The sequence below is a fragment of the Pezoporus wallicus genome, unplaced genomic scaffold, assembly GCF_028554395.1.
Source record: "Pezoporus wallicus isolate ANWC-B61680 ecotype Strahan unplaced genomic scaffold, APGP_CSIRO_Pwel_v1 scaffold_6362, whole genome shotgun sequence".
Lineage (NCBI taxonomy): Eukaryota > Metazoa > Chordata > Aves > Psittaciformes > Psittacidae > Pezoporus > Pezoporus wallicus.
This window is the reverse complement of record NW_026637663.1, coordinates 2,073,198-2,095,277: the sequence shown is the minus strand read 5'-3', so window position 1 is coordinate 2,095,277 and position 22,080 is coordinate 2,073,198. Positions and strand designations below refer to the sequence as shown.

The window sequence follows — 22,080 nt, the reverse complement described above, 5'->3', positions numbered from 1 at the left end:
TCATGACCCTGGGGCAGATTTGTTTAATAATGAAGATACTGCAGTTTTGAGAAGTATGGTCTGCTCCTTTGCCTCAGGAACAGATTTGGTATATAAAATACTTCATACTCATCATAAAAGACCTGAGAAGGATGCATTCTTAAAGGTGTGATGGACTATTCAGTTCAGTTGTCAAAGCTGATTTAATCTGTAAACTGGTGGTGGTCACGATCTTATTGTAGATGCTGATTTTTGGAACCGTATTTTGGAAGTATTACTTGAAGTTTTTTTGTCTCCTGCTGGTATTGACTCTCCTGATGGCTTGTGATTACTGTGCTTGCAGAACGTAAAAGATATTTTGGATAAGCTTGGGGATCAAATTGCAGTCATACATGAGAAGCAGCCTGATGTTATATTAGAAGCATCTGGACCTGAGGCGATACAAATAGGAGATGCGCTAACCCAGCTGAATGCAGAATGGGACAGAATTAATAGAATGTATAATGATCGTAAGTGGTAAGTCAAAGATGCTTGGTTCCTGTGACCATGTGGTAAATATTTTATTACTTGAATATATTTTTACATTTTAAATTTTTACACTTTACAGCTATTTACATTTTACAAATATAATCTAATGATGAAGATAGAACTTGAGAGTAATCAGCTTTAATATGTTAGTGTGACACAATAATTGACAGAATTAGTGAATGTTGAAACGGTTAACGTGCAAATTGTAGTTTGAGTATTTTTGTGCTTTATAAAATAGAATATTTTGTTGATAAGACATAAAATTTATTTTGTAAAGGTATTGCAAAGCAAAGTTCTAGATGAAAAACGTTAAGACATCTTTTACCAAAGAATTAAAGAATGCTTTTGAAGGAAGGAAAGAATTTAAAAGGATGGGGAATTTTAAAGTACAGCATGTATGATAGTTGCCTATAATCTTTGTTGTAAGTAATTGAAGATGAGCGATGACCAGATTAGAACACTGTGGTTGAGAGAACAAGACAATATTGAAGTCAATGCTTAAGAAAAGTTTATTTCCTATTTCCTTTCCACAAATATCAAACAGCTGTAATTTCATTTGTGCCAAAAAGGGGAGAGGGGAAAAGTTAAACTAGGCTTTGATTTCTCCCCACCCCTTACAGAAGATATTCTAAACTGAAAATGCCTTCTTATTTGAAACAACTTTTAAATGTTTAAAACAAAACTCAATGCCACTTAGTCAAAGTTGGAACAAAGCGTGACAGAAAGGCATTTTAAGTTGGAATTCTAAAAATATGAAAGTGTGTGTTCAGAAAGCTACCACTAACCTGAAGGTACTGCTGCTATGCAAAAAAAAAAAACTTTTAATGACTGAAAATGATTTTATGAAACTTTAAATTCAAAGGCTCATACTGTAGTTAATTCACTTCTATAGTATTTGCTTTTTAATAGTGATACAAGGTAATAGTTAATGAATAAATTCTGTAGAGCATGAAGTAATGTCTAGCCATGTGCACTTGCTTTGTAGCACTGGAAGTCTGATGTCAAACATCAGTAGTGTATTTTGAAGAGACCGTTTTTAGGGAGAGTGTGTATTACACAAGCTGATGTTTTCAACTCAGAGCACTAGTGTACGTATAGGAATATAAAAGTCAGTTGGTGGTAGTGTGTAAGCAGAGACTTCTAGAAATTTTGGGCCGCTGTATCAGTGTCGCATCAAGGTTTAAATTCAGCAGGCAGTGTTGTTTCACTTTCTGTTTTAGTTTTTTAAATTTGAAAACCAACAGTGGTGCCAGGTAGGTAGCACTTCCTGTGCTCTTGCTGGCTGCCTGTGGTCACCTTCTGTTTTGGACACAGTTGCTGCAGAATCTGATGCCCATCTGTATTTATACACCTGCAGCTATTTTGTATGATGCATGTGAAGCTTTAAATATGCCTTTTTTTCCCTCCTGTAACTTAATTGAAAAGCTTTAACTAATATTCTCCTTTTGTAAGTATGAGTTTAATTTCATTTACAACTTAAATTTGATTTCATTAAGTAGCCAGGGTTAACCAGAAGCTTCCCATTGGAAAAGCGAAGTGTATCAAAGAGTAAGTTCAATGTTTATGATTAGTTGGCAAAATGCAAGAGATTACCTCTTCAGTTGGTTCACTGAATATAAATTAATTTTCAACTTCATAAAGCTTGTAAAGCAGTGCATCATAATGAGAATAATATTGGGTGTGATTTTCCTACAAAAGGGAATATTAGACTAGCAATTTCAGCTAAATGGTATGTAGCTTCCTAAATATATAAAGTGCTGCAATTTTAACTTTAATAGAAGTCTGTACTTTGATTAATGAAGACACCATTAGTATCAATGTTTTGACATTAGTATTTTTATACCCTTTCTGTTACTAAGAAGAATTTTTAACCAAGTTTTTTCTTGCTCTTCCTGGTGTTGCAGTAAGTATAAACAAGAAGGCTAGAAGACTATCTTCTTAATCTTTGGCTGTTTTTTCTGTTTCTGGAGTGGGCAGAGATTTTGACAGAATTAGGAAAAACGTCTTAAGTCTGTGGCATAAAAAGGATTTAGTTTTCAGAGGTAGTAATGATTTTGTGATTGGGTGCCAGCTAAATAGCTAAACCTTTAGTAAAAGCTCTGATGTAGCTAAGCGCATGTTGAATTAAAATCTATTTAGCTAAACTTTTAATTGTTCAACTAAATGCAGTTTACTTCAGTTTAACTTGATCATATGTGTAAAGTGAAATGCATGGGTGTGTATGTGTATGTATGGGCTTAATACTCTGTTGAGATGTTTGTAACAATGCTGCTCCTGCCATGGCCTTTGCCCCAGTGCTGAATGTTAAATGACACAGTGTCAGAATAGCATAAAGTAGGTTGTTTTCTATTGATTGATTGCTAACTATGTGCTAGCATTATAAAGCAAATAGGGCTGGTTTGTTTGGTAACATAGTAGAACTCTCATTTTAGTTAAAACCAGCCTTCTGACTGTGAAAATTCAGGGTGTTCAATGCTAGAAGTTGTTGCCCTTCATGTTAAACTACACATTAATTTGGGGTCATAAAGATGATAATAATAATGAAATGCCTGGTAAATTATTGTGTGATTAAATTGTGTAAGACCTACTTATGTGGGCCCACTGGTAATACAGTCAGTTCAATATAATCAAAATCACCTTCACTTATTACATTCCAGGCACCAGTACCCCATGGTTTATGAATAATAATTAAAAAAAAACCCATAGCAGTTAATTGTATTTCATGTTCCACACTGGTATCTGAGCCATTTTATGATAAAGCAAAAAAAAAAAAAAGGGTTCTACAGGGCAATTTGGTTCAGCTAATCAATCTTTTGTTTCTATCACTTAAAATAAGAAGTTTGCTTAGGACTGCCATTTTTTTCCTTCAGCTGGAAGTTAAAGGCAATCTGTGCTGTGGGCTGCCATTATGTCAGGAAGCCTTCGATACTGGCAGTTAGTTAACCAGCCTCTCTGCTTCACGAGGCAGGCTTCTACTCACCAGAGTAGGAATTGTAGCCTTTTCACCAAAATGGTTTGGGTAATCTTTGAATACTTTGTTTTTAACAGTCGTTTTGATAGAGCAACAGAGGCATGGAGGCAGTTCCACTGTGATCTCAATGACCTCTCCCACTGGATAACAGAAGCTGAAGAGTTACTAGCTGATGCCCGAGGTCCGGATGGCAGCCTAGAGCTGCAGAGAGCTGGGCTGCACCAACAGGTATGTGTGATTTGTTCAGAAAATGAGTAAGCTGGAAAAAGTCTGGATTTTTGTCTAAAATTCTAGTTTCCTATATAGATTTGAAATGAGGCTGTGCATTTGCACTTTGAAAAGTGGTAGCTCTTGAAATTTCTTTTTGAATTGCTGTTTAAAATGGTTCTTGGGGAAGAGCTCAACTCCTGCTTATGGGGTTTTATGATGACTCTTAGTATGGATGGTTTTGAGATAATTTGATATTTCAGACGTTGGCATAATTTTGGATGTTTCATAAGTTTTGTGTCAGCTTTAAAAATATATTAAACAGTTCAATATATTATTTTGCTTATTTTCTACTCATAATTTAAAAATTGGAAACCAGCAATGGTCAATTATAACTTGGCAAGTTATTTGCTTAAACTGACTTTGCAAGATCCTGTCTTGCTTAAGCAATCTGGAAAGACAAGATTACTAAAAGCAGAATTTTCTGTTTAGCTAGACTACTTTACTTCCTTCTAAATAATAATAAGAAAACATTACTTTAAGGATCATATTTTTTTTTCCCTTTGGGAAATAAATGGCTATCCAAGAGTTAGGCGTGTGCTGCAAAAGAAATGTAATGTTCTACCTAACATAAGGTTTGTATCTTATTCTTGTTGCTTGGAGGTCTGGTTTTTTTTTTAGTTCATTTCCCTTATTGCTGATCTAGTTGCAAAGAAGTTTTTACTAACAATATAAGGTTTTTGTAGTGGTTGTGGATATTTGAAGGTTTTATTCTGACATCTTCTGACTTGCTTTTAGTTTTGTGGATTTTCTGTGATGTGTGGGACTGTGGCAGCATAGCCATAGTTATTCTAGCAGAAATACTGGTGAGGTGCAGATAGTCAGGGGCATAGGTTTTGAGAAGAACTTTAAAAAGAGTCATACCATCCAGAAAGTGTTGTGCTTTAAGGGGAAAGGAATCAAACATGAGTGTGGATTCTAGCACTGATGATTTGAATGAATTCTTATGATCCTAAGTAGCATCCAGCAGCCTATTCTATGTCATTATCTTTCTGTGGCACATTAGAAAATTGAACTAGATTCAACAACAGAATCTTAATAACTTAAATCAACAGCATCCAATTTTAAGTAAGATGTCGTTAAGTGCCTGTTTTAGTAAAATAATACGCACCCAAGATTCATCCTGCATATTATGAGCCACAGATCAAAGTCACTTTAGGTCAGGAAAAAAAATTCTATGTGGCTTTTATGTTTCTGACAGGAACTTGAAGACGGAGTCAGCAGCCATCAGACCAGTGTTTCAGCATTGAACAGAACTGGGGAAGGGATCATACAGAAACTGTCTGCTACAGATGGGACCTTCCTACAGGAGAAGCTGGCAGGACTGAATAGACGCTGGAAAGCAATCACCATGGAGGTCATGGATAGACAACAGAGGTAAGAAATTAATCGGAAATTTGGATGTCTGACCAGATCGAATGAGGAGAATCTCATTTAGAAGACTGTGGGAGACAGTGCATTTATTGTGTGCCATCATTAATCTGAATTGAGAGCTATGTTTTGAACTGTCTTCTAGACCTGATTTCTCATAAATGCACCTGCAGCTGACTGCTTAGTGAGACTGTTTTTAATGCAACCCACCAAATGACAACCACAAAACTTATTTTCCTACAATTTTTCTTTGTTTTTAAAATCATTTTATTGCTAAACCAGATTTTTAAAGGAAGAAATGCTCAGCTTTCTCTGGCTGAAGCTGAACTGTAAGTATATTACCTTGATGTCTGTTTTTGCATTGTCAGAGGTACACAAATTGAAACACTTGTGCTGTTCTTGGATTTCCACAATACTAAAAATTAAGACCTTTGTGTCTGTGTTTGCAATGATTTAATCCATCTGATTTTCTAAACGAAAATACATTTTGATGTAGCCTTAAATTTAGTTCAGAAGATCAAAGAACAAGGTTCTCTGAGATAAACTTTCAATATATCCAATTTTTAGCATATCTGGGAGTATAAGATCCCCCTCTCTGTTCTTACCACTAAAAAAATATAATAAGGATAAATCTCTGGAACTAATAGGGGCTTTTGGAGACTATTTATATAATTATACATTTTTAACATCTCCTGATACATTTAGAAGTGCAATAAGATTTTTCTTAATTGCTTAGTTTGAGAAGTTCCATTAAAGATTTGTGTGGTTTTATGAAATTTTTTCCTTTGAGGGTTTGGGGGTGTTTCTAATGCTGTCACTAACAGTGGTCTTATAGTGGTGTTCTGGGTTAAACCATGAAAAGTGGCTTACAGTGATTAGGCCTGAAGGTGGTGTCATTACTCTCATGTTTAATGTTTTCTGCAGTCTTTTAAAAGTCTATTTTGTGATTTTTTTTTTTTTTTTTGGACCTTAAATTTGTCTATTTTTAAGGTTGTAGTATTAATTTGCAAGTGTCTTGCATTTTAATGATGACTATAGAATCCTTTTGTCTACCAAAATGAATTCTTTAAAAGGCTCCAATCACTGAAAACACAACTGCTGCATCAGAAGTAATGTAGGACTGGTGTGCTGTATTCACTGCAGAAACACATGTGGGCTTTTTGCTCTCCTTTTTAAGGCTAAAAGGAGAGAATCAGCAGCTGACAGAGTACAGAAAGAAGCTTGATGAGCTGCGTTGCTGGTTGGAAAATGTAGAAAATGTGCTGGACACAAGATCTATGTTCGACCATGAAGAAAACTTGCAAGAATTACAGGCAAGACTGATTAGTGTGTGTATGTGTAGACACATGTATGTCTTGTGCAAAGCATCAGAATGTGGTTACTGGGAGGGGAATTTTCACATCATAAATTGCCAAAAAAATATAAATATTATGGTTGTAGAAGACAGTTTTGTGAGAGAACTCACACAGGCAAGTGGCATTTCAAAATGAAGTTGGGTTGAGTTGATAAGTATGTTATCTAGGCAGAAGCTAGTAGCTAGTAATCAGAAAATGAAAAATACATGTACTACTAATAAAATTTAGTAAGATGAATCGCACTCAAGATTATGTCCCCAGGTCAACTTTATAGTTGTCAAGACTTTAGCCAAAAGCTGATGTGCTTACTTAGCATTTTAAGCTTCATTGTCCCATTTACTGGGCTACTTTAATCCTTTGTTACATGTCTAAGATTTTGTTTAACCTGCTTTATAAACATAGCGGGTATGGTCATTTCAGGGGAGTTGGGTGCATATATACATGTGTATTTTCCCATTTAATTTTGTGTCTAGCTTTGACAACAAAATATCTTTGGCTTGTAGAATGTGTGAAAGGCAATGTTTCTGGAATCCTAAAAAAAATGGAAGGAATAATCAATCCATTTTTTTTGTAAATTGAGTAAGTAAATTAAAACCAAAGAACCAAAAAACAAGCAAAAAAAACCCAAACCACCAAATCAGCTGGAAAGGCTTGAACATCCAACAGCTCTGGAATCTTGCAACTTCAACAACTTTACAGAGTTGTTGAAGTTGTGTGTACCTAAACAAATTGACTGGTGTCAGTTGAGCATTTGCTGCCTGTGATAAAAGTTTAATTTTTCTTGTCGTATGCCTTAATATAGATGCCTGAAGTGAAAGGTAAAACTGGAGTAAGGGGAAGAGAAGCAGAATTTGCTAGAGAAACACTGGCAGGGAATTAGGTACCCTTTTGGCCCTGCAAAAGCATGAACATCTGTGCAATTTTGGCTATGTACATTAAGGAAAAGTAAGTTTGAAATAGAACAGGTACTGAGTGAGATTGCTGGGATGTTCAGAAGGGTGAAGAATTCATCTGCAAAGAAACTCAGCTTACTTTTTTTCTAGTCAAAGAACAGTGAGAAGGGGTATGATGATGTGAATAAGGAAGTGTAGGGAAGGTGTGCTATTATTAAAGGGTGGTGTTGGGGAAGTAGGAATACAGATGTTAACTGATCAGTTAGCAATAAATAGTCTGGGAATGAGAAGGAGATTTCTAAGTAGTTTCTGGAGCAGTCTCCTATTAAAAAGGATATAACATGCTGGTTGGATGGGGCTTTGAGCAACCTGGTCTAGTGGAAGGTGTCCATGTCCATGGCAGGGGATTGGAACCTAGGTGATCCTTAAGGTCCTTTCCAACTCAAGCCATTCAGTGATTCTTTGTTTCGAAAAGTCCTTTTAAAGGTAGACCTTTGAAAATTTAGTAAAGGCACTATTTGGTAAAGTGCTTATTGTAGCAAGCTCCTTTGTTCATTGATCTGCTTTCCAGGCTTCTGTTCCTGTCACTTTCCTATGCACACCTCCATAGTACTTGTGTAACAGATATTAGTGAAAACAGTGGGGTGGATAAACATGATGTATACTTGCTATTGTAAATATTTTAATTCTAGGGGTTTAAAAACAAAATCTGTGATTCCTACTCCACAGTACATGTGGTCTGTGGGCAAATAATACTGCAGTTGATTTAAAGTCAGTGAGAATGCAAGCATAAGCTTTTATTTTTCTTATGCAGGACCTTGCCTGCACTTTCATGTTCAAAGAGAAAGAAGGCAGTGGGACATTGATCAAAATGAAGTTGTAAAATTATGTTTAGTTCTTAAATACCTTTAGAGTATATTTCCTTAAGAAAAAGAATCTTGTAGTGATCTACCATGTATTTGTATAATGCATGTCAGAAGTAGGCCCTTAGTCATTAATTTCTTTTAAAAACGAATGCAGGCAGCAGTTATGATGGACAATGTGTTGCCTTTTTTGGATATGTATGGTACGTCCAGAATTGATCAAACAGAAGCATCTTGTGAGATAAGAATCAGCGTGCATGATGTGAAGCTATATAGGTACCTTGGCTATTTGCAGTTTCGTGGATTTTTCCAGTTAGCAATAAATGTTGATATTTGAAGAAATGTTTTAGTAATTTCTAGATAGAGCACAGAAACTGAAATAGAAGCTTTTCTGGTATGTATTTCCAGGGAGATTTCTAAATGTTTGGAGGTAAAGTAAAACTCCTCCCCTACTTAAGCATATACACATTTTGCTTCAGTCTAAAACTTTTCTACCCTTTTTAGGTCTTAAGTGAAGAAATGGAAGTACAGGGAGAGAAACTGGAATGGCTGAATAGAACTGAACCTGAAGTACTTTTGGATAAAGAGGTTGATCTTCAGGAAAAAGACAAACTTTCCAATTGCCTGCAGTCCCTCAATGTGAGATGGAATAAGGTGTGCATTTCTTCAACACTGAGTATCTGAAGTTAAAAATACCATAGTGTACTTGGAATGGTTGTTACCCTTTACATGTATCTGTGGCATGTATATAAAATGTCTTGGAAGCCGTGCAGGCACAGTCAGGAAAGGTACCCCAATCTATGTCTACGTGAAACACTGGTGGACATTTTTCCATCAGAATGAGTAAGTTTAACTACGTTAGGGTCTTTTGATTGTTTTTGTTTGTATTGGTTTTCTTTTAAACAGCTGGATCAAAAATATTTCAGGTGAAGCAAACAGTAATGTCTTAATTTGAAACTGAGAATCGCAGTAAATCTGAGCTGTATAGGAAAGCTGTGTGGTTCGGTTGATACGCTGGAGGGAAGGAATGCCATCCAGAGGGACCTTGACACGCTTGTGAGGTGGGCTGATGCCAACCTCATGAAGTTTAACCATGACAAGTGCAAGGTCCTACACGTGGGTCGGAGCAACCCCAGGCACAGCTACAGGTTGGGCAGAGAAGAGATTCAGAGCAGCCCTGAGGAGAAGGACTTGGGGGTGTTGGTTGATGAGAAAATGAACATGAGCCAGCAGTGTGCGCTCGCAGCCCAGAAAGCCAACTGTATCCTGTGCTGCATCAAAAGGAGCATGACCAGCAGGTCGAAGGAGGTGATCCTGCCCCTCTACTCTGTTCTCATGAGACCTCACCTGGAGTATTGTGTGCAGTTCTGGTGCCCTCAACATAAAAAGGACATGGAACTGTTGGAACAAGTCCAGAGGAGGGCCACGAGGATGATCAGGGGACTGGAGCACCTCCCGTATGAAGACAGGCTGAGGAAGTTGGGGCTGTTGAGCCTGGAGAAGAGAAGGCTGCGTGGAGACCTCATAGAAGCCTTCCAGTATCTGAAGGGGGCCTCCCTGCTGGGGAGGGACTCTTCATTAGAGACTGTAGTGACAGGACAAGGGGTGATGGGTTAAAACTTAAACAGGGGAAGTTTAGATTGGATATAAGGAAGAAGTTCTTTACTGTTAGGGTGGTGAGGCACTGGAATGGGTTGCCAAAAGAAGTTGTGAATGCTCCATCCCTGGCAGTGTTCAAGACCAGGTTGGACGAGGCCCTGGGTGAGATGGTTTAGTGTGAGGTGTCCCTGCCCATGGCAGGGGGGTTGGAACTGGATGATCTTAAGGTCCTTTCCAACCCTAACTATTCTATGATTCTATGATTTGCAGCAGTTAAGAGGAAAACAAATGAAGATGTGTTAAATCTTGGATAAAAAAATCTTATCAATTGTGTCTAGGATTCTTCTTCAGTATAACTGCTGTAAAATAGAAGCTTTAGTATTCAATCTCATTGCAAGTATAGGAAAACTCCTCATTGTTTGGAGTTAAACCAGATGCTTTTTATCCAGTAGAGCCTGGAGATTTAAGTGAAAACTGAACAGCATTATTGGGATTGTATTATGGATCAGAGTGGTAGCAATTTGTTGGGGAAAGGATTTTTTGTTTGCTCAGGGAAAGAAAAACATCTGTTTTAACCTACTCAGCCATGAAAATAGGGATTCCCCCCCCTTTGTTTATTACATTTCCATCAATGCCTTTTAAAACCTTTTAAAAAGCAAATTAGGAAAATTTGTCTTTATTACAAGAGTTTAGTGTATTTTCTTTTAAAATTAATTCTGTGTTTATCTACTTCCCTGTCACTGACCACAAATCATGCTTTGTGTCATGTCTCCTTCAAAATGTACTCAAATAATGAGACACAGCTTTGAAGCTTAGGCAGTAAAAAACATGTAAACCTGTCTACAACTGTTCATTTATTTCTCTCCCTGATTTAGGTAAGACACTGGAATGTACTGAAATAACAGTTTTGAGTACCTCTTGGCATCTTTATTGTTTTTAAATGATACCTTAAAAGAAGTCTTTGATATATATCTTGGCATTGTAGCTAGCATGGTGTAGAATATTTTGTCTTCTAGAAAGCGATGGCATTTTGCTTTTACTATAGCTTGTCTTACTGTTTTTTATTCCTCTCTGCTTGACTGCAGGTGTTCAGAGAAGTGCCTGCCAGAGTGAGAGAATTGGAGGCATTTGTTGGGCAGTCTTGTCTTGTTACACAGACAAAGCCTTCTGGTGAGTGACCAGTTCTGTTGTGTTTAAATGCATTGAGTTTAATCCCATTTGCGGTCAAAAGTAATCCAAAAAGGAAAACCTTCCTCATGAACTTAGACAAGCAGAAATAGGAAATGGTGTCCATCGCTGTACTTGGGCTACCTTCACATTACTGTGGGAGAAAGAAGGAAACATTTGGTTAGGGAAAAAGTTGCCCTACAGGTCAGGACTGGGAGAGTCCTTTGGGATTCTGTAAGAGTCTTGAAATGGGGGAATTTTTTATAAAGCTCAGGCCTCCTCCTCTGGAACCCAGTGTACCAGGAGCAGATTAAAACCCAAAATAGCTATGTTTGTGACAGCCTGCAGATTTGTGCCTTGTCATGCCGTTCAGTAATTAAGATCCACAAGAAGCTTTCCCCAACAAATTATTTGTAAAGTATCTCCAACATGCAGATTCTCTGCAGTCCTATAAATAAAGGCCATTCTGCATCTTTCAGCTCAGCAGGGACTCAGATTGGTCTTTCTCATCTGCTAGATACTTATCTTCCTGATTCTTGTAGGGGAAGCCGTCTAAATATGACACATTCTTGTATCAGACACTGACACTGGCTGTCTTTTCAAGTTGTTGGAGGTGGATCAGCAGAGTGTGAACAAAATGCCCAAGTCTCTTTTTTTTAGAAAACTAGATAAAAAAAGGCAGTCTTTGCCTGAAAGGTTTTGCATCTTGAACTTCAGTATATTAACTTTTTTTTTTTCAATTCAGCAGCGGTAAACTATTTAAAGGCGGAAAGCCAAATTTTGTTGAAGCGTTTCAAAACCTTGATTCAGCTTGTTTTCCTTTCAAACAGGGTGTTTAAGTAAAGCTTCTGTATTCATTGGTTGAGACAAGTGTCTAATATTCATGCTTCATCTTGATTTAACTTAGTATTTTCTCAGAACTGGAACACAACCAACCACAGCTTCTGAAGTGAATCCTACTGTTCAGCTGATTCTTCAGTTTTTTGCAGTGTCAGGTTAAAAAAAGGATGGGGCTGAACTAGCAGGCATCTGTCCCTTCTTAGGACAGTTGAGTATTGCCAAGTCCATGAAGGATTCTATTGCAGTAGCTTGACTTGTGCTATTCTGAGCTTACTTGTGACTTCTGAGCCAAGAGTGGGGGAAAACCTTTTTGCTGTTTAATACAAAAGTGAGTGAGACAATTATAGACATTTATCTTAAATTAAAGGATTGGAATTTTATGTCTGATAAGGGTCAGTTCCCTTTTGTGTTAAAGAATGTTCAGCTTCACTCCATTAGATTTAATATCATTTTGCCTTTGCAAGCTTTCTTATTTGTTTTTTAGTTAGGCTGAATCATTTGGGTCTATTGGCATACAATGAAATAATTCATAGCCTTAAAAAAAAAAAAAAACACAAAAGGAATTCCTGGTTACCTTCTGGTGTTTAAAATGCCTCTAATACAAATGTTGCTGAACTTTCTCTGTAGATGCTTTTGTATATTTAAAGGAATCACAAAAAAACCTGTAATGCCCACAGTTGCACACGTGGCCATGACTTTTTTTTCAACAAAAACCCCAAACTCTGTTCCAGATATCCAAAAGGTGGTGCTAGTATCTTCTTCATTGGAAATTCCTGTTCAGGCTCAGCAGGCTTTGGAACTTTCTGCACCTGCTGATCTGGATAAAACTACAACTGAACTGGCTGACTGGTTGGTATTGATTGACCAGATGCTCAAGTCAAATATAGTCACCGTGGGAAATACTGAAGAGATCAATCGGACTATTGCACGAATGAAAGTATGTGTTTTTGTGAAGGCTAGTGGATTGGAAAATTGGCTCATACTTTACTAGCTTGTACATTCAGTAAACAACTTGCATGCGTTTAAAGGAAAAAGAAACTGCAGTAAATGCGTAACTTGAAAATTACACTTTAAATGCCCCTCTTCTCTCTACTATTTCCTGTTAATTCCTGTGTTCCTGTGTGAGTTAAGAATTGCCCTTTTTTTTTGTTTTGCACATAGGAAATACCCCCTGAAAATGACATCTTTTGTGGAATGTATACATAGCTCATGCTGAATCCTTTGGGCAACTTCATATTTGCTTGGAGGGTGACCTTTATGATCTGCTCTTTAGTGGTTTCTAATTAGTTTTGTTGTAGTGATGTTAGACTGAACTGATTTCCAGGGACATACTAAAATGATTAACAGTTGTACCGTGAATGCTTATGATGTAAATATTTATTTCTGTTGATAGCTCATACTATGCTGAGCCATGGGCAGTATTTGAGATATATGCTGTAGGTTCATTTTATTTGACTTGATATCAATTAACGTGTGACTCTAGAGTAAAAGCTGCAGGCTAAACAAATGCTAAACTGTTTCTGTAGGTGTCTAACATAATCTGGAATTTGAGAGAATAATTTGATGTACAGTAGCTTTGGAAACACTTTCGTCTAACTGCATTGTATTTGTAATGTGGTCTTCTGGTACACTGCTGTAGTGAAATAACTATGGTTTTTATATAATATATAGTCTGAGTGTTCCTTTCTGTTTTTTTTCCTCCTCCATCTCTCTCTCCCTTTACACCTTGCCCTCCCCCCAGTATATAAATGATCAGAGCTTGATAAGAGAAAAACAAGTTATAGGAGAGTTAAAAATAGATATTGGAAAATATTGTGCAATGACTGTGGTAACTGTGTGGTTTGTACAGGTTAACCTTCACCTCTGGATTTTCAGTAACTATAATTCAGAACAGTTTTGCTTTTAAAGCAGTGGTATAATAACTTGACAGTTTAAGGGTTAAAATAATGATGGCAACAGCCATCTACTTGTAGTCACACATACGTGTTTTGTTTTATCTACAAATAATACAGGTGATGTTAACTAAATTCTGCTTTTTGTACTTAAATCGTATCCTAATTCTCAACAGATAACAAAGGCAGATTTGGACCAGCGGCACCCTCAGCTGGATTCTGTTTTCACACTGGCTCAGAATTTGAAAAATAAAACTTCCAGTTCAGACATTAGGACAGTGATCACAGAAAAATGTAAGTTTCTCTATTCAGTGTTTGCAAATACAACGTTTCCATGGCAATAAAATAATCTTCATATCTTCTTGTTAAACTCTTGATTTTGAGCCTAGCTGAAGTTGCCTTCATTGAACAAACTGAAAACTTACGAGATAAATAGCTTTTACTCTGACGGTCTAATGAGCCACTTGTTTTCTTGACTGGCCTTTTTTTTTCCGAGTACAAAGGTAAATATTTTTGCTGGGATTTCAAAATATCTTACGAAGAATTTGAGTTATTTGACAGACACAGACCCAGAAATAAGGATTTCTTTTATTTATTAATAAAAGGAACTAATTGTGCATCTTTATTTTTGTTGAGCTATGAGGCACTGGACAGTTAGTGAAAAGTATGACTATCAATTTAAGACTATAACTGTGCATGTACTTTCAAAATTGTTCACTGATAGAGCTTTTAAGTCACTGATCTGTATCTGAAAATTGAGCTTCCAGTTTAAAGGTCCACAGCCCCTTTGAATTTTACTTTTTTTTTACTGGTACTTATGGAAACAAAACATACAACTGTAATGACTGGCAAATAAAGGAAAATTTGTTATTTGGACTCTTAAGCTTTGCTGGTTGCTACAGTTAAAAAATACATGCAGTAGAAAATACAGTATCACAGAATCACAGAATAGTTGGGTTGGAAGAGACCTTCAGCAGTCATATAGTCAACCGTTCTGCAGTGAGCAGGGGCATCTTCAACTGTATGACATTGCCCAGAACCACATCCAGCCTGACGGTGAATGTCTCCAGAGATGTGGCATCTGTCACCTCTCTGAGCAGCCTGTTCCAGTGTTTTACTACCTTAAGTGTAAAAAATTGCTTCTCTATATGCCAATATTTCTCTGTGCCAATTACTGCATGGACAATGTGAATTAAAAACATAGTCTCATCAGGGATTCTTTCCAGTCTTTCTGCCTATCATACCAGACTGGTGCCTGTGCTAGTTTTTGCTGGGATAGAGTTAATTTTCTTACTAGTAACTGGTCCAGTGCTGGGTTTTGACCCTGACAACTTTCAGTAGGAGCCTACCTGTTGAACCCACTGAATGCTGTCTATACCAAGAGTTTCACTGTTTTTCCATCCTGTTTTGGTGGGGACTAAAGAGAGGGGGAATCTGTCAACAGAGCAGAGAGTAAAGTTAACCTGGCCATTATTTGGGAAAAATATATCAAGGAATATTCTTTCTCTAATAATACTATAAAAACATCAAATATCCATTTCAACCAAGTTGCTGTTATAGGCAGCTGTTTCTCAGGGATATTTTTTCTTCGCAGCTTTGTGGGGAGAGTCTACACACTGAAGAGCTTTTTCTCTGCTCATTAGCCAGCACACAGGGTTATAGTCTTTTTTTACTCCTGCTGGTTTTGCTTTTGCTATTTTGGGGAAACCACTGATCTCTCCCAACAGCTGCTGGTTTCCTTTGAACATACTTTTTTTTTATGCAATACAGTAACAACTTTCAACTTTATTTTATTTATTATATTTTTTATGAAAACCAGATTATTATTTGTTGTTGGGTTACTGAAGCTTTTTTCTAAGTTTTCATTCAGGATGACCCATGTCACACCTGAAAATGAATCCAGAAGTTGCCTAAGGGTTGAAATTGAGGAATTTGTATTGCACAGATTACTGAATTTGTTCTCCAGTAATAGTTATTCTGACAACTGGGCTTTACTGCTGCAGTCTTTGAGAGCCTTGTGAAACTAAGCAGGATATTTTAAAATGTGTTAAAGTTAAGAGATCTTTCCAAGCAGGTCAAGCATAATGGCTTCGTATAATTATAAAAGGTTAAAATTATGGAAGATTGAAGCGACTTGAGTATCAAGTGTATTAGTTTTCTAATAAAATTGTGTACTCACTTGTAAGATAAATATATTGGATGTAGTGTTTTTTTTGCTTGCTTTTTTACATTCACTTTTTTACTTTTTAGCTCTTGTCATATAATGTGTTCCTAATAATTGTCATGACAGGTCATAGGGAAACCTGTTTCCACCTCTGTAGACCTTCAAGTAATATACTTTTTTTCTAGGTCTGTAAATATTAAGAAAAAGGTATGATGCTACTCACTTCTCTCTGAAGGCAGACTTCCCTGATACACTATTTTTGTCCTAGGCTCTTGTAAGGTTTTTTCACCCTTTGTTTATTGACTGATAAACAGGCTTTAACCTTTATCTATTGTAACTACTGAGAGAGGAATGGGATACTTGAAGGAAATGGGGTTATCAATAACTTCTCTCTTCTGTTGTGTAATAGAAACCTGTGGTGGAATGGAAGTGCTGAAGTAGGTTACTAGGAGTCTTTCTATTTTGGCTAAAATAGTAGCATGGGTGTCACTAGACTGCCTTCAACACACAGTGGTCTGGAAAACTTAGTTCACTTTGTAAAAGCTATCCAGATCTAGACAGTATTTATTTCTTTGTATTGGTTTAAGTTGCATATGCATAAAGATGACTTGCTGGTATGGCCGTCACCCTAAAATTGTGCTCCTTGAAGCCCTGCTGCTGGCGTATCTCTGTAGTGCAGCCATGGCAGATTTGCCTCTCACATATGTGTGCATCAAAAGTAAAATAACACCTTTTAACTATTCCAGAAAGAATTAGTTGTTACCTGTATGCTGACCTCTTAAGTAGCCAAGCACCCAATGTGCTTGGGTGAAATATGTAAACTTCATGGGAAACTAAAATACTGAATATGCAAACTACTGTGTGTGATAATGAATTACATTATTGGCTCCTATCCTGAGAATTAAGTGGTAGTTATGGCTACTTGTTTGTTTGCCTTAGTTTTTTCATATTCTCTATTGTCTTCCACAGTGGAGAAGGTGAAGAACCAGTGGGACAATACCCAGCATGGCGTGGAGGTGCGACAGCAGCAGCTCAAGTACATGCTGACAGACAGCATGCAGTGGGATGAGCAGAGGCAAGAAATGGAGTACCTCATGGAACAGTGTGAGATCCGTCTGCGTATGCTCATGCAGGCCCCAAAGGAGATGCTTGCCAAACAGATTTCAGACAACAAAGTAAGATCATCTACACTTCTCTTTTTCCCTCATACCAGACTCCTTGGTCTGTGTAATGCTACTGATTTGGCAATTTTATCTCTTTTGGAGATGATATATTCTAAATTGTCTCTTATTTTAACATGTCATACTTCCTTAGAATAGCCTTCTGGAAGGGAAGCAAGTGTCATGTGCATGTGTGCCTTTTTGTAAGTGTAGCTGAAATAAGTGTAGTATAGCATCAAATACGTGATACTATACAAAAGCTTGAACCTCAGAACAATAAAAGTTTAATCATCCAGTTCCAGAATGTAATATGTATTGCTTCATAAAAGACTATTAACAATAGCTTAGTAAATCCTGGAATGAATGGGCCAAGGCATTTAAAATTATTCTGAATTTCACTTCTGATGGATGCCAGGTCTATTCAACACTTTTTTTCCTCAATCCCATGCAATCTTTGATGCTTTTCATATCACAGTAAACCTGCTGTGATAAATCAATAAGTCTGATGTTCTTTGTCCTGGTGGCTGCCAGAAAAAGGGCAGGCTGTAGGTGGCACAGGATGAGAACTAAAGAGACAAATCGGTAAGTTAGGACTCTTACAACTGCAGTATTAGAACCAGGCTATAATGGTTTTAAAAAGTGTTTGTGTATACACGCACACACACACATATGTATATTAATGAAGAGATAACACAGGGGGGCAGCTGGGTACGGAAAGAAGCAGAGAGTAACAACAGTAAAGTTGAGTGCTTTTTATTGTGTTTCTTTGCGTGTGTAGAAGTCTGAAAATGGACTATTAGGTCTGCCTTGCTTTCTTAAGTGAAAACAGGCCTATGCCTGAACATGGAGTAAGGAGATCAGAAGATACAACTGGACATACATATACACAAATACATTTTTGCATTTAGAAATAATCTTGTGTTCTTAATTCTGTAAAGTCAAAGCACATTATGAATATCCTGCCACAGTAAGCAAACACATCTAATATATTTTCTTCATTTGAAAACAAAGAACCCCACAAAACAATGACATTAAAATCTCATGCTGTGCACTTCATTTATGCCAGTCTTAGCTGCCGCTTTTATAATTATTAGCATAATTTAAACTTATGCATGCTACTAAAAATATGGAAGTGTTTTTATTTTTGTTGCCAGTGAAACACAGAAGAGGACTCTCCTAGCCTTTGGCAGTTCTGGCAAATGTATTTTTTCCTCACCTATTTGTGTTTTGATTGGTTTATTGTCAGGATGCTTAGTATCTGTAGATTTTTTTTTAAGATTTTTCTTGTAAATGAGAATATGCACGTTTTCTTGTTTAAAAAAAGAAAATGCAAACAAAACCAGAGGCAAAAAGAAGGGCTTTATAATATGATAAAATGCATGAAAAATAACAGTCTGATTTTTATTTTATTCTGTCTCATTCTGGAACTGCTTTTTAGCTTTTAGTACAGGATTTGCATAGAGGTGACATCACAGTAGCTGCATTCAATGATCTTTCAAATAAACTTCTCCGAGAATATCGTGATGATGACACAAGGAGGGTGAAGGAAACCACTGACCAAATGAACACTTGTTGGGTCAATCTGAACCAAAGGTAATTAGAAGATTTCACTCTATATGTAAGCTGTTCCCATCTTAAACTTGTATCCTATTATAAATATGCATGTGTATTGCAGTCTCTGTCTGCTTTACTGCTGCATTTAAAGCTATTGTGGATAATTAGTCAATTACAGTGAAGCTGTTTTGCGTTTTGATGATTGAAATTTCCACGGTTCACCATGAAAGGCTTCTGGTATGACTTTGCTTTCATGTGGTGGTTTTTTTTTTCTTAAGGGAAAAAAAAGAAGTACTTCTCATGTTTGGTCTTGGGTTTGCTCATGGCTATTATTCTCTAGTGTCTTCAAAGAGTTTCTCTCCTGTTTCTTGATGTTGGTATGCTTTATGTATTTTAGTTTGTTGCTGTGCTTTCTTTTCAATAAGGCTGTAAGTATTCAGCTTGGTCTTCCAACACATTAGTTCATTATGGCCTTTCACCTGATGGGAACACTTCCTTGAATGGGCCTGCACTTCGGGTTCCCGAGTATGATCGTCCTAGCTCTCCCATCTAGAAAATACTTGAGCTATAGGAACTGAGACTAGTTGAAACTTAATGCTTTCTGTTCATCCTCTTAGGACATACTTGCAAATATGTCTTGATTAAAACATGGTATTTCCTTACGCATATCAATTTTTTTCCTGCAAGGTAACCTAATCTCTTCAGAAATTTTTTATCATATTTGACAGACAATTAACATTTAGAATAGTGTCTGACTCAGTGCCTGCAGCTTAAAAGACGATACGCTTTGTGGTTAGAGGGACAGAAAAGAAAATTGATCCTGTGCGTATGGGAGATGCACACATACACAGACTTTGGCTGTCATATATGTGCAAGTGAAAACTGTTTTTGTAATGAGATGGCAGTTAAGGGAATAAAAATCCTCGGTAATAAAGCCTCCAAAGTTGATGTTGTATCCAGGTGAATGAGAGGAGGAGAACTGCCTAGAATCACAGAATCACAGAATGGTTAGGGTTGGAAGGGACCTTAAAAGTTCATATAGTTCTAACCCCCCTCCAGTGGGCAGGAACACCTTCCACTAGATCAGGTTGCTCCAAGCCACATCCACCCTAGCCTTGAACACTTCCAGGGGTGGGGCAGCCACAACTTCTCTGGGCAGTCTTCAATGTTTCACCACCTTCATGAGAAAGAATTTTTTTTCCTTATATCTAATCTAAATTTACCCTCTGCCATCTTAAAGCCATTCACCCTTATCCTATCAACACATGCCCTTGTAAAAAGTCTCTCTCTGGATTTTTTGTGGGCCCCATTTAGGTACTAAGAGGCTTCTGTAAGGTCTTCCTGGAGTCTTGTCTTCTCCAGGCTTAACAAGCCTGGAGGTGATTCTCCCCCTCTACTCTGCTTTTGTGAGACCACGCCTGGAGTACTTTGTCCAGCTCTGGGACCCCCAACACAAGAGGGACGTGGGCCTGTTGGAGTGAGTCCATAGAATTCTATGATTCCATGACCTGTAAAGTTGAACCAGCTTATTTTAAAACTATTGCATTAATAGACTGAAGTTCCCCAGCTTGACACTGTGTTAAGTTGGATACTTTGCTTGGTGGCTGTTTATGTTCTGTTTTAATGTTTCACGGTGAAACTGTAGTAATTCTGTGTGCTTTTTCTGCCTCAGTAATGGATTATAGTTGCTGTTTGTACTGTCACAGACGTTATTTTCTGACTTTCTTTTGATCACTTGTATGCATTTCAGATTTTTAGTTTAAAATGCAAAATTAGTCGTGTGGAACAGAAACCTGAAATGGAGCCACTAAAACATAAAGAGTAGAGTTGGAATGTTCTTTTTCTTGGACATGTCTTTGCTAAGAGCATCTGCTTAGATGTTCTCCACTATCACTGTGCTAAGTGTAATTAGCTGCATTTGTCAAAGATTTTTCAGGTTCTCTTTACATTAAATTTTTACATCATGGAATTACCCTCTATTTTTTGAAGCTGTTCTAATTTTATTAGAAATCTTTGAAAACTTGAGCCATCTTCATAAGCGTGCGGTAGTTGTTAATCTGTAGCACAGAATTCTCCATCATTTTCTATTTTAGATTTGTAGCCTTCACTGGAAGGAAAAGAAAGTATTTGAGTCTGCTTTGTAAAAGTTTACCTCGCTACTGCTATACTTAGCACCCATATAGTCTTAGAACATTACTTGTACGTCTGTTTATTTATGCTGCTGGACTATGTGTTTAGTGAAAGGAATGTTTTTTCAGCTTTAAGTCAAATACTGTGATACAGTAGGAATGTAATAGGATTTCATTCTTTAATTTAAACCAAGCAGAAAGTCTGAGAAAAGTTTAGGCTGAAGACGACATTCTTCAATGAATGTTATTAGCTAAAAAGTACAAGTTGTCTCAATCCCTATCTAAAGTACATCAGTAGTTAAACTTGAATATCTGGGTCACTTCCAATGTTTCATCCTTTGGGGCTTTTCTTTTTCTATGATGGTTGCTTTTATTACCAGTCTATTCTTCCTGTTGTCATTCCTATTCTTCCACCTTTGGCCTTAACCCCCTACTAGGGAAGAAAATCCCTGCAGAGGGAGAAGGGTTTGAAGTTATTGCTCATAACTGCTCTTACTTTACTTTTTTTCCTGCAGTTCCTTGGTATGCTCTGATTTTTGAGCTGGTGCTTGTTATCTTTTCTGGACAATATCTATCAACACATTTGTAATCCCTAGCATGCTATTTATTACTTTTTTCTCAGGAGTGGATGAAGCATTCCAGAGCTTCAAGTGAGAAGCAAGAATGAAGGCTTCTTGCCCCGCTATTCATTTACCAGCAGCTAAAACTTGGGCAAGCATGAAGTCAGGAATGATTCATGCAGTCTTATTTTGGATTAAAAAAATATTAACAAGTGACATAATACCTAAGCCCCTAAAGCAGGGGTTGCAACACTGTCTTTTTGCAAGTAGTCTCTAGAAAATTCAGTCGGTTATGCTAATACTTAGGAATGTAAGCATGGCAGAACTGGGGGAAAATAGCTTTTCCATATATCTGTCTTTTCTGATGTTCTAGTAAACCAGAATACCTGCTTTGAAGCATCATCCTTTATGGTACTGAACACCTGTAACTTCTTTTCTAAAAAGAATATTTTAACTACTTTTGAAATGTGTGATTCTAAACACAGTGATTCCCTAATACTGTTGAGTAGTACTGTTGGCTCAGCCTGGCTAGGAGGAAAGTAGGAGGCAAAGGATGCACGAGCTTGATGGGCCTCTCTAGAGTAACATGTTCAATTTATGGGAAAATATCAAATGCTGAATATTTTGGCCTTGCCGTACTTGAAATTAAATGTTCACCTTGAATTCTTACAATATTATTAGTGCTTGATATTAAATTAAATTAGCTACTTACTTTGCAGCAGGATTCTAGATAGTAGCCTGTTAGGGATTCCTGTACAGTGAGCTGGTGTGGGACAGTTTGTTCCTTC

The 22,080-nt window shown here is 37.1% G+C and overlaps 1 protein-coding gene across 5 annotated transcripts in view; it reads left to right on the top strand.

Moving 5' to 3' along the window:
• UTRN (utrophin) overlaps positions 1-22,080 on the top strand; it is a 372,113-nt gene that overhangs the window by 138,561 nt on the left and 211,472 nt on the right. For 4 of the 5 annotated variants that reach the window (XM_057406865.1, XM_057406866.1, XM_057406864.1 and 1 more), the window contains exons 41-50: positions 323-495; positions 3,556-3,706; positions 4,947-5,122; positions 6,294-6,429; positions 8,732-8,881; positions 10,912-10,996; positions 12,565-12,770; positions 13,902-14,019; positions 16,859-17,064; positions 18,488-18,642. In XM_057406865.1, coding sequence (XP_057262848.1) covers positions 323-495; positions 3,556-3,706; positions 4,947-5,122; positions 6,294-6,429; positions 8,732-8,881; positions 10,912-10,996; positions 12,565-12,770; positions 13,902-14,019; positions 16,859-17,064; positions 18,488-18,642 — 1,556 coding nt within the window. Of the gene's footprint in view, positions 1-322; positions 496-3,555; positions 3,707-4,946; positions 5,123-6,293; positions 6,430-8,731; positions 8,882-10,911; positions 10,997-12,564; positions 12,771-13,901; positions 14,020-16,858; positions 17,065-18,487; positions 18,643-22,080 lie in introns of those variants that run through there. The other variant, XM_057406868.1, reaches the window with a different exon arrangement.